Source organism: Coccinella septempunctata, chromosome 1 (genome assembly GCF_907165205.1).
Source record: "Coccinella septempunctata chromosome 1, icCocSept1.1, whole genome shotgun sequence".
Classification (NCBI taxonomy): domain Eukaryota; kingdom Metazoa; phylum Arthropoda; class Insecta; order Coleoptera; family Coccinellidae; genus Coccinella; species Coccinella septempunctata.
In genome coordinates, this window is record NC_058189.1 from 18,827,681 (window position 1) to 18,840,157 (window position 12,477).

Below are 12,477 nucleotides of genomic sequence, written 5' to 3' on the forward strand. Positions count from 1 at the left end.
ACATTTTAGGTTTTCATAATGAGCTGTGCCACCCCAGGAAAAGCAAAATTACCTTCAGAATAAGTAAATGAATCAGTGACCTCTGTGGATCTTTCAGAAAGAGTAGCATTCGGTCAAAAGTACCCAAGTTTTCGAATTTCACAGATATCTTTTATTTTTGAACTTCAAATTACTCGAAAACTATATTCCGAAATTCATTTCATTCGATAAAACGGTTTGTGAGAACTAGAAATAACATTTTTTCATATTTTTCAACGACCTGTACCTTTTGAACCGAGCCGATTCGGCAAAAACGGTAAAGGAAAAAAGTGTTTCTTTTGACCTCAAGAATCTACTGTAAAATATTTGTACGAGTCTAAAGCAGGCCCTTCACGTACAGTTTTTCTTGACTCCCGATGCGACGCTCCTTCGCTCCATTCCAAAATTCGAACGTGAAGGGTATGTTCACTCCTGGATCGTCTCGCATCTGACTCGGCGCGAGACGTTCCAACCGGTCTAAATTCCTGGAGCGAATGGACTCCAGGAGCCATTAAAAACTGAACGTGAAGGGACGACTCTCGCGCCGCTCCAATTCAAGCGAGGATAGTCATATCGTGAAACATCGAAAGAAACAAGGATAGAATTGCTTTCGTGGTTTTTTCGCAGTTTGCAAGATATTTTTGAAAGAAAGACGCCTTTTTTTTGAATGGCGAGAGACTTTTCCACTGAATTCATTGGAATATATAAATTTTTCCATGCTCATGGAAAATTAAATGCAGTAGATATTCCAACAAAAATTTCAGGGAGTTTAAAATTGTTTAATTGATTTCTGCAAAAGCATTCAACCGGATGCAGATAAGGTTGCTCCTCATGAAAATATCGGAATTAATGAATTTGGCGTGCTGTTTTGGAATGCACGTGTAGTTTCATCTCTCCACTTCGCTCCGGGAATCACGCGCCTGCAGCATCGCATCGGGAGTCAAGAAAAACTGTACGTGAAGGGCCCGCTTAAGACTCACTCTGTATATGATTCCAGCTACACAGTTTCCTACAACGTATGGCGATAAAAAAATCTATTTATTGAAAATAGAGGAATAATTGAAGTTCATTACAACACAAAAACGAAAATTTAATAATATCAACATAATGGCTGTGCATTACACTGTGGAATGAGAAGAGGGCTTCAGGCGTTGCTAGAGAAGCTTCTTCATTCCCAAAATTTGAATGTCTCAAATATTTGGTCAGGCAGCTGCTGCATTAAACAATTTTTTATGTTCGTAGCTAGAAATATGCCGTACAATATTTTTCTTCCTCCAAATGCAATCTGAATTGACCCAAACACTTCGTACAGTGGACTGCAGAATCAAATTTTGGGTTTTAAAAATGGAAATTCTTTCGATCTCCCATAAATTTGCACTTTCTTTTTTTTTAATATCCATCTCAAATAATCTTGGGGTTTCGCGGCATAGAGCCATATCAAAAGAATTCAGACCACTGAAAACAAGCTGCTACCATGTGCAATAGATGCACCTTGGTTTAGGGAAGGCTGATCCAAACAATTTCATGGATCAGTTCCGACCTGATCCGGTCCAGAAAAATAACTAGTCCAAAGATCAGTTCCAGTCCAGTTTCTAGTCCGGACATATTATTATTATTATTATTAATTACATGATATGAGTTGAGGTAATCCTATATAACTCATTAAATACAAAAAATTAACAGTAAGCAACAAACAACACTCAGCCATAGTTATCATAATTATTCTTGAAAGAGTTCACGGTATGGGAGGCAATGATCTCGATGGGCAGTCTGTTCCACTCTTCAAAAACTCTGTTGGACAAAAATTGTTGACGGGCTCTTGTCTTGAACTGCTCCCTGTATAGTTTCAGATGGTGACCTCTCAGGTGACCATGTGGATTCAGGACAAAAAGATTGGACAGGTCAACACCGAAAAATCCGTTTAGGGCTCTGAATGTAACGATCAAATCACCTCTGCTCCTACGCTTCTGAAATTCAGTGATTCCCATGATACTCAATCTTTCGGAATAAGATGGTCTATTCCTATCAAGTCCGTAGGGTAAGCGTGTTGCTCTCCGTTGAAGTCTCTCCAATAACTCCATGTCTCGCTGGAAAGTTGGAAACCAAGCAGGACCCGCGAATTCAAGAATGGGTCTGACGTACGACTTGTATAATAGGGAGGCAGTTGCAGGGCTGCAACCACGAAATGTTCTCTCAATAAGGTACAGAGCCCTTCCAGCTCGTCTTGTGACATTGAGGGTATGCTGGGACCAACTAAGGTCCGCCGTTACTGTGAGACCAAGATCACAATGACTTCTTGTGGTTTCGAGCACGTGTCCGTTGATGGAATATTGTGATTTCGGGTTATTATTGCCGAGATGCATCACCCTGCACTTCTCCAGATTGAGGGGCAGCATCCAGTCCCTGCACCATTCACTCAGGATATTCAGATCAGCCTGTAGAACCATGGGATTTTTCAACGAACAATTATAAATTTTCATGTCGTCAGCATAAGCTACCACACCAGACTTCAGCATGAACGGCAAATCAGAAACATAGAGCAGAAAGAGCAAAGGACCCAAAACTGAGCCCTGAGGTACTCCACTACACACAGGTCTTGAGGTGGAAAAATCGTTCCCCACCCTAACACTGAACTCCCGTCCCGTCAGGAAGGCTTCGATCCAAAGCAGAACATTTCCCGCGATACCCAGGTGTCTCAACTTGAATAGTAAGCGGCGAAGTGGAACCCGATCGAAAGCCTTGGAAAAATCCAAGTAAATAATATCGACTGGCTCACCAGCGTCGACCATTCTGGTCCAATCATTCACGCAGGAAAGCAATGGACCTGCCAGGGACAAAACCATGTTGTGCTGGAGGTATTAACCCGTTCTCCAGGGCAAACTTAAGTAGTTGTTCTTGTATAATCCGCTCTAATACCTTACATGGAACCGATGTTAAGCTTATAGGTCGATAATTTGCTGCAGATTCGCTATCGCCCTTCTTATAAATTGGTGTTACTGAGGCTGAGACCCAGGAAGACGGCAGACAATGCGAGCGGAGCGACTCCTGATAAATAAGAGATAGAGGTAACGCAAGTGAACTCGCACATCTTCGTAAAATAGCAGGAGATAATCCATCGCGCCCTGGTGAAGAATCCTTGAGGACAGAGAGATGTCTCAACACCATATCCTGAGAAATCTCCACGAAATCAAAGGTAGGAACACACCTGGGGATCCCTAGCCCCGGCATTGGTCCGTCTGGTTCTTGGGAAAAGGAAGCCTCGAAACTATCTGCAAAAACTTCCGCGGATTCTTGATGCAGCTCACAAAGTGTTCCATCAGCTCTACGAATCCTGGGCGTCGAAACCTTCGTCTTGATGGTGGACCTCACGAATTTGTAGAATTTCTTTCTGTCTCGTGATGAAGCTATCTTATCTTCGAACTGCCTCTTCGCCGACTTTAGCATACTCTTGAGCTCCCTAGAGAAAATCCGGTGATTCTCATAATCTTGAGAACGGAGGTGACGTCTATATTTCTGCCATAATGCCTTTTTGTGACGAATCATTTGCAAGATATCCCTGCCTATACAAGGCTTCAAGGGGTTCCGTCTAGATGTTTTTATTGAGGTATTAGTAGACATTGAACTGTTGAGAACCTCCATGAATGCTCCCCACATGCTCTCAACATTTCCAACCAACAAGTTTCGCCAATCTATTTTCTCCAGATCTCGATTGAGGTCGTGATAGTTTATTTGTTTGAAGGTTTTATTCGTACATTTTGGAGGATTGGTTGTGAATAAATGGAGGCTTGATTTCAGCACCAAATGATCAGACTTACCAAATGGTGGTAAATATTCCAAATCAGAGAGGATGTTCTCATCTGTCGTCATTAAAAGGTCTAGTAAGGAAGGCCGCTGTCCCATACGAATTCTGGTTGGCTCAGTCACAACTTGTGAAAAACTAGAACTAATGATAACATTCACAAACTCTGATGCGGGTGAATTTACAGGTGGTAATGTTGTTAAAGGCCAGGAAATGTCGGGAAAATTGAAATCACCTGCTACTACAACAGATTGCTTAGTATTGGATAAATGAGAAAGATGCCGAAATAATGTATCATCGTGGCTGGACTGACGAGGGCGATATATGCAGGCCAGTGTTACTGATATTCCTAGTCCACAAATATCCAGAAAAATATTATCAATTCCAGGTGTATTGATACTGGATACAGACAGATGAAAGTCAAGTAAATTCTCATCTCTCACGAAAACACAGACTCCAGCATGTGCCGGGGTTACAACACTATCGCTGCGGAAAATAGAATAACCAGGTATTGATACAGTTACATCAGGAATAGATGGTTTGAGCCAGGTCTCGGTAAACAGTAAAAATGTAGGAGAATTAAGTTGGACGAATGCTAAGATTTCATTTAATTTAGATGGTAAACTTTGCACATTAGAGTATACAATATTCCAGTTCAAATTGATATTTAGTTTTTTGATGCCACAATAGGTTGAACAGGAACAATCTTCGGCGAACCTTTAACATATTTTATGGTAATTCCTTTCTCTCCAGCAGCCTCTCTACGCTTTAGATCCTCCCTCACTTTTTTGATCTCATTCAATTGGGTTGGTGTCATATCATCAGAGATTTTTATTTTAGAATATGTAGTATTTTGAGTTAGTTTGGTTTTATTACGCAAAATCTTGGAAGGAATACTCGAACTAGAGAACTCTACCTTTATTGGTCTGTCTCCTTTGGCTTGTTTTCGCCCCAATCGTGATATACCAGTTATATGATCACATGCTCCAACAGTCACACACTCAACTATATTTCTAACTGTGGATGAGTTATAATAATAATAATAATAATAATAATAAATCTTTATTTATCCTGTGAGACATTTAACAATGTATAGGACAAGTCAGGAAATTGCATAGAACGAACAAATTCATCTAGCAGAAAAAGAGAGCAAGGAAAAAATCCTTAATTCCTAAAAAGTATCACAAAGAAATTCATCTACACTATAGTAACATTTCTCGTACAACAATGCCTTTACTGCTGCACGAAAACACTTTTTGTCGAGAATTTTTATACCTTCTGGTAGTTTATTGAATAACTTGATACATATATAAGTTGGAGATGATTCAAATTTGCTGGTGTTATGCTTGGGTATGGACAACAAACTTACATTTCTTGTGTTATAATGATGAAAGCTGGAGAGTTTAACATAGAGGTTTTCATTATCCCTAGTGTGGAGAAGACATTTATAAATATAGATACATGGAACAGTCAGAATTTTATGTTTACGGAAGATAGGTTTACAAGATGTTCGTGAGCTAAGACCAAATATCAAACGTAAGATACGTTTCTGTGCAATGAGTAATCTCATGGAGTCAATTGAGTTGCCCCAGACCTCAATGTTATATGACAGCTGAGAATAAACTAGACCATAATAGACGTTCAATAATGCTTCGAGTGGAAGCGAGCTCCTCAGTCTGCGTATAGCGTAAAAAGAAGAGGAGAGTTTTTTACTAACATAGGCAACATGTTCGCACCATCTCAAATTGCTATCGACTATTACACCTAAGAACTTTGTGGAATGTTTGGAACGGAGAACCTCCTTTCCAGAACTCAGACTTAACGGAGAGGACTCTCTCAGTTCGAATTTTATCACTTCAGTTTTACCCACATTTAGTATAAGTCCATTTGCCTGACACCATGATGTGAAGGTTTTCAATAACAATTCACACAGATCAATGAGCTCGCCTAAACTCTTTGCTCTCACAACAAATGAGGTATCATCTACAAATATTACAATTTTGGCCATCTCTATATGTTCCGATAAATCATTTATAAATAATATGAATAGTAATGGTCCTAGTACCGAACCTTGTGGAACACCGAGTTCAACAGCAAATTCAGAAGAGCATTGATCTCCCACCCTCACAGTTAATTTACGATGGGTCACGAAACTTACAATCCATCCCAAGAAAGTACCCCGAAATCCAAGATTATAAAGTTTACTTTCGAGGAAATTAGGATCAATGGTATCAAAAGCTCGCGACAAGTCGAAAAAAAGACCGGCAACAGCATAACCTTCATCCAAAGATGACTGAACGAACTGAATAAAATCTACTATAGCAGTCCCAGTTGAGCGTTTAGATCTGAAGCCATGTTGACAATCGGCAATAACATTGAATTTAACTAAGTATGACATCATGCGGTCTAATATTATTCTTTCTATGACTTTCGAAAATACACTTAATATAGAAATTGGGCGATAGTTGGCCACATCATTCACATCATCCTTCTTGTGTATTGGAATTACAGTTGCTAGTTTGAAACAATTTGGAAAAACGCCATAAGAAACTGATTCATTAACAAGATGCGCGAGATGTTCAGAAATATCATCCGCTATTAGTTTTATTATCTTCACAGAAACCAAATCATGACCAGTCGATTTTTTATTCTTCAATTGATTTATTGCACCAATAACTTCAATCCTATCTACGGGATGGAAGTAGAAAGAATGATTGCGAATAGAAGAGGTTGTACATATTTGACTTAGTGCATTACCGTAATTCCGTTCTAGGCTCAATTTAGCAATCTCAGAAAAATATTTCGCAAAAGAATTGGCTACATCTACATCTTCAGAAATCCCTACACCATCAATAATCAATTTAAATTTACTATTATTATTTTTAGTTTTTTTTGCAGTTTCCATATTCACTATTCTCCAAACCATTTTATTTTTATTATCAGATATTCCAATCATGTGTTCAAAAAAGCTTAACTTAGTCATCTTTATCATATGGTTGAAAGCATTCTTTGCGTCCTTGTACAGTTTTTGTGATTGACTAGTTTTCAAATTATTGTTGAGCCAATGAAGATGTTTCAATTCTTCACTAGCTTCTCTTATTCTGGGTGTTATCCAATTTTTTGTTATGTTGGTTCTTACATTATTATATACTAGTGGACAGTGATACTCAATGAGGCTCCTTATCGTGTCAACAAATGTCTGGAACATAATGTTTACATCTGAATTTTCATATAAATCTGCGAAGGAATAGTTAGAAACATCTTCAGCCAAATTCAACAGATTTTGAGGTGACATATTTCTGCACAATTTACGTTGAGGACCATTTTCATGCCTCACTTTATTGTCAACGAAAACATCTAGTAAGAAAGCTTTATGATCGCCAAATTGAACCGGAAATACGTCAGCTTTACAATCTTTCATGTCTTTATTTGTTAGAATATAATCGATTTTTGAGGAGGATGTCTGGCCTAATATATTTGTGAAAACCCTTGTTGGTTGCGATGAAGTGATTTTCAGTTGGAAACAGTCGAATAAATCATTCAGAAGTTGAGTCTGTTTCGAACTCACCTGAAGATAATCAACATTTAGATCACCACAGAGAAAGATAGAAGTTAGATTCGACATTTATGTCTTCGGAAATTCCTCTTATTATAATATTATTGGATCTTCTGACTCTTTCTAAAATTTCATTGGGCGCCAAATAAGTAGCAAAATCGGAGTTCGACGACTTCTCGGAGCACACAGACTGCAATTTCTTCACCTCTCTCTCGACAGATGCAACACTTGACACAAGTGACCCATGCGAAGATTGCAGATCGTTAATTTCTGCTCTCTGGCGAGCTATGAAAGAATTATGCTCTGATAATAACTCAGAATGCTTGTCAAGTCTTGTCACACATCCATCAAGACGAGTAGACATATCTTGCTGGGATTTCTTTATAGCTGAAATATCCTCTCCAATTAACGTTATCTTTTCCATAATCTTTCTAAAGTACTCAGCCGTGGCTGCAGCACTAGATGTTGAGCTAGCAGAATTGCTACGGAGCCTTCTCGTGTTGGATAAGCAATTTGGACAATTCCACTTATTCTTGCTGTCAGCAAAAAAGTTGAGTTCAGTCGATGTTAAATTTACGCACCGACCATGATACACCTTATTACAAGAAGAACACGATAAGGTGTTATGTGCGCTTGAGATATCTTTATGACAAACCTCGCATTCTGCCGACATTTTGACTCAAAAATTATAGGAATTGAGGATTTGGAAAAAAAAAAAAAAAAAACAATGGTCACACGCTTCACTCTGTACGGGTCTTTGTAAGAGACTTCAGTTTACGAACACCAGCAGACCACGGAGAAAAAGGAAAAACAAGGAATGGTCAAATACAGAGGAAACAAAAATGTATTTCGAAATATCGAATTATAATACCAGAAACCAGTATTCGGAAACAATACACTATCATACAATCAAACACGCGTTAGCGATGCAATATGTCGACAAGCGATAACAGTATGTGCATCTGGCAACGAAACAGATAAGAATGCGATAATTACAAGAATTTGTCGTTTTCTCGACAAAATTCAGAAATTTGAAGAATTATTGCGTAAATATACAAGCAAATTGTTTAGTGAAAGCTGGTCTGAACGACACCCTACCTTACATGCACAAAAATGCTATTTGAAAAAACTGAGCAAGCTGTATTATGGCACTCACTATCAACTTTTGTAGAGATGAACGAAAACGTGTGTCTCATTCAACGAATCGAATCATATAGGTAATATTATCATTATCATTATCATAATAATATTCGATAACACCGATAACACACGGTGCCACGATAGAATAATTTGCTTTTTAGTATCGTGACTCGGTGTTGTTGAGGTCTTCTTCCACACCTTTCTGTGGAAACTTGGATTACGGGGTACTGACTACTGGCAGCGTTGCCATTCGTACGATAATTATCGTTTTGATTTTATTTTGAAAATTATTTACCCAGTACCTACCATTCGAGATTTCAATTAAGCTAAAATGTCCGTAGATACTGAAATTTCAATGAATCTGTTTAATTATCGTCGTGCTTGTAGGCACCCTTTTTCACAAATTAATGCTTCATTCTGTAACACAGATACCATAAAACTAAAATCTACAACTTTGTCGGCATTCTTTATAACAGTTACGGTTCTTTTTATGGGACGGCTTCTTTGGAAAGAGCAAAACGCAGATATCCCACAAGCTAGGGTGAGAAAAAAAAATCTCCTCCAAAAACTCGTTAAGTATGAACGAACGGACTGATGAGAAAAACGAGGGCTTTCGATCGAAACCATTATCGGAAAGATCCGTTGAGGTGCCATGCTAGTGTAATATTACACCAGCAGGGCACTTTTGATTATCTAATCTCGGTAACGGTAAGTAGTAGAGAAAAACTAATTGTAGAATTGAAGAGAGCAAAACGCAGATATCCCACAAGCTAAGGTGAGAAATAATTTTTTCTTCTCTCAAAACTCGTAAAGTGTAAATGAACAAAACGAGAGCTTTAGGATGACACCAATATTGGAAAGATCCGTTGAGGTGCCCTGCTGGTGTAATATTACACCAGCAGGGCACTTTGAATTGTCTATTGATCATTGTATATAGTTGAGCAAAATAAACCAAGTGCTGAGCAAAACGAGGGCATAAAAATCGTTAAAGTTCTTCGAGGTTCTCTGCTAGTTTAATGCCGCACAGCGAGCTGACTCTGGGGGTCGCGATCCGAACCGAAGGGACTGGTACTCGTACCTGATTAACCCTTTTTTTAGATTCGATCGTAACCCGTGCGGGAGTGATCGAGTCGCCGATCTCGAAATGACCCAATCATTTCGATCATTCGGTCATATTCGAGTTCGACCCGCCTCCGTCTTCTGGATACGAACATTACTACAGAATTCGACTGACTGACAACATTAAATGTCTATTTTCTCAATAGATTGTTTATTTGACAAAAGATGGCAACTTTCATTTTTGCCCTATAGATGGATTGGTTGTTTTGGCATTGGTTGTAGGGTGTATCGCGTATCGCTGGTTGTCTATTCAAGAATAGGTATTGTAGCCTGTCGTGTCGAGATCGAAAGATATCATTAAGCGGAATTGAAGAGAAACTTTTCGAAAGAAATAAAATTCTACTAATTTAATGATAACAGAAACCTCTTGATGTAGGACGACGCAATTTTTGGCTACATTCAGTCTGAAAATGCTGGACCATTTTAACGATCGAATTCTTTTGTTCGATTTCAAATATGAACTCGGTTGGATTTCTTCAACAGTCAAAACTCAGATTCTGTGTCTGTTTCGTATTAAAGCTTGACACAGGATATGAGATGAAAATTCCGTAGTTGTTATATCTTACATCTAGCTCGAAACTTTGACGATATTTCTTCATTTCGGTTTCTTTTATGCGTGACCAATCTGTTTAAATATGATAAACAATAGATATCTTAGATTATGTATATAACACACATGATAGCAAAAAAAATTTCATGTGATTAGAAAATTTATATACTCACTAAAAATGAAATGATATTACCAAAAAGGGATAATAATAATACGTTATAATATTGAAGATTCATTCAAATCGTCATTGAATATCGAATGCATTCACATCATAATTGAACAAGTAACATTGTACGGAGCAACTGAAATTCAATTTTCAAGAATTCCAATGCAATATCTATGAACGAAAACGTGTCTGACAGAAAAAGGCAGCCACCTTCATGGCACACTAATCTAACAAAAAAATGCAATTTTTAAATTCAGAGAAAAAATTCGTATTTTGAAAATTGCCAGAATGGAGGTAAGCATCGGAATACCTGCGAAAAATATTCTAACTCTAAGTGCCTCATTATGAAGAAAGCACATGCCGACAAGATCCTTATTAATCTTATTGGCTAATTTTGGATAATTTATCACCTGCAATACAAACCAGACTAGGTAGGTGAAAGCACACAGGCACAAGCTGTACCTGCACGGACAAACCCTCTTGAGCTCATTATTAAGTGTCAATGATGATAATCTTTGTATTCAACATTTTACTTTAAGACGCATTTTGACAATGAAAATCTGTAACTACTGAGAACCCATTCATTCTATTCTCAACGATTTATTTAGATGCTCGGCCAGAATCACGATAAATTGAATGAATGAAAAAAAATTTCATGTCTACCATTATGAATAAGCTTCAAGACAAAATTTTTCTTTACGTTAATAATTCTTAATATATATGAAAATAGCCCAAGAAACTCGAAATATACATGTCACATTTGCCGATAGTAAACCTCGCCACTAAACCATTATAGATAGAATTTATAATTTCAAAGATTCAAAATTCCCAAAAATATTCCAGCCGGTTCAAAATATTTTTTAGGTTTCATAAAAATGTACCTATAGCTATAGCTATAGGTACATTAAGACCATTTCTTACACAACTACTCTGAAAATAAATCTCAAACATCTGGCAAAATAGAAAAATATTGCCACTGAGCGGGTTTGTAAAAACCCAAACGAAGTTTCAGCACCATCCCTTTTTTATGATTTTTGCCGAACATTCCAGTTGACGAATTTTGGCACCATCTGGAAGACATTTTGGGAAAAAAATTTTCGGTCCTTGCATCACAGATACAGATGAAGATCAGTTGCATCGTTATCTTCGACCTGTGAACTGATCTTCCGAGCCCTATTTTTTCGTTCGACGTTTTTGAAGTGATTTTTTTTATTCTCGCTCTACTGAACCGTGCTTGTGTCATTGGAACTATATTGACTGTTAATATTTACACTGACATTCTGGTAGTGATAAGTTTGGAAGTGGTGGACAAATTATTTATTAATTTTTTTTTCTGCAAAAATTTCTCCTCCAAAAACTCGTAAAGTACAAATGAGCAAAACGAACGGGCTGATGAGCAAAACTTTCGATCGAAACCAATATCGGAAAGATCCGTTAAGGTGCCATGCTAGTGTAATATTACACCAGCAGGGCACGTAACGGTAAGTGGTAGAGAAAAACTAATTGCAGAATTGAGAGGAGCAAAACGCAGATATCCCACTCGTAAGGTGTAAATGAACAAAACGAACGGACTGGTGAGCAAAACGATAAACTAAGTTCTGAGCAAAACGAGGGCATAAAAATCGTAATATGTAGTTCTTTGAGGTGCTCTGCTAGTGTAATGCCGCTCAGCGAGCTGACTCTGGGGGTCGCGATCCGATTATTTAACCCTCAACTCCGGTCAAAATGGATCGTATCGTAACTATCGTATCGTATGTTTCTCTGTTTTCGCGGGACGAAGTAGTCTTCTTATTTCCGCCGTCTTGTATAGTCTCTCTTTGTTTGTATCGCTTTACTTCTGTTCATTCCATTATTTCTCTCATAATCAGTGGATTATTGTGTATTTTCATTTTTTCTTCCAGTTTTTCGTTCATTTTTTGTAGGTGCTCTTTGATTGTGGGATATTCTATATCTTTGTGGAGTTGTTCATTCGTGTGATACCACGGTGCGTTTAGTGTCAGCCTTATCGATATGTTTTGAACTCTCCGAAGTGTTCTCATGTTCCTTTCTGTTGTGTTCTTCCAGCTTGTGGCTGCGTATGTCATCGGTCGAAGTATCTAATATATAAAATTCTCGTGTCATAGTTTCCG

General features: G+C 38.0%; 1 protein-coding gene across 1 annotated transcript; it reads right to left on the reverse strand.

Annotated features, from left to right (window-relative positions):
• Positions 1–2,817: 2,817 nt before the first annotated feature.
• LOC123322877 lies at positions 2,818–3,885 on the reverse strand. Its single transcript, XM_044910940.1, has one exon. It carries the CDS (start codon positions 3,883–3,885, stop codon positions 2,818–2,820), a length of 1,068 nt encoding a protein of 355 aa, XP_044766875.1.
• Between the last annotated feature and the right edge of the window lie 8,592 nt (positions 3,886–12,477).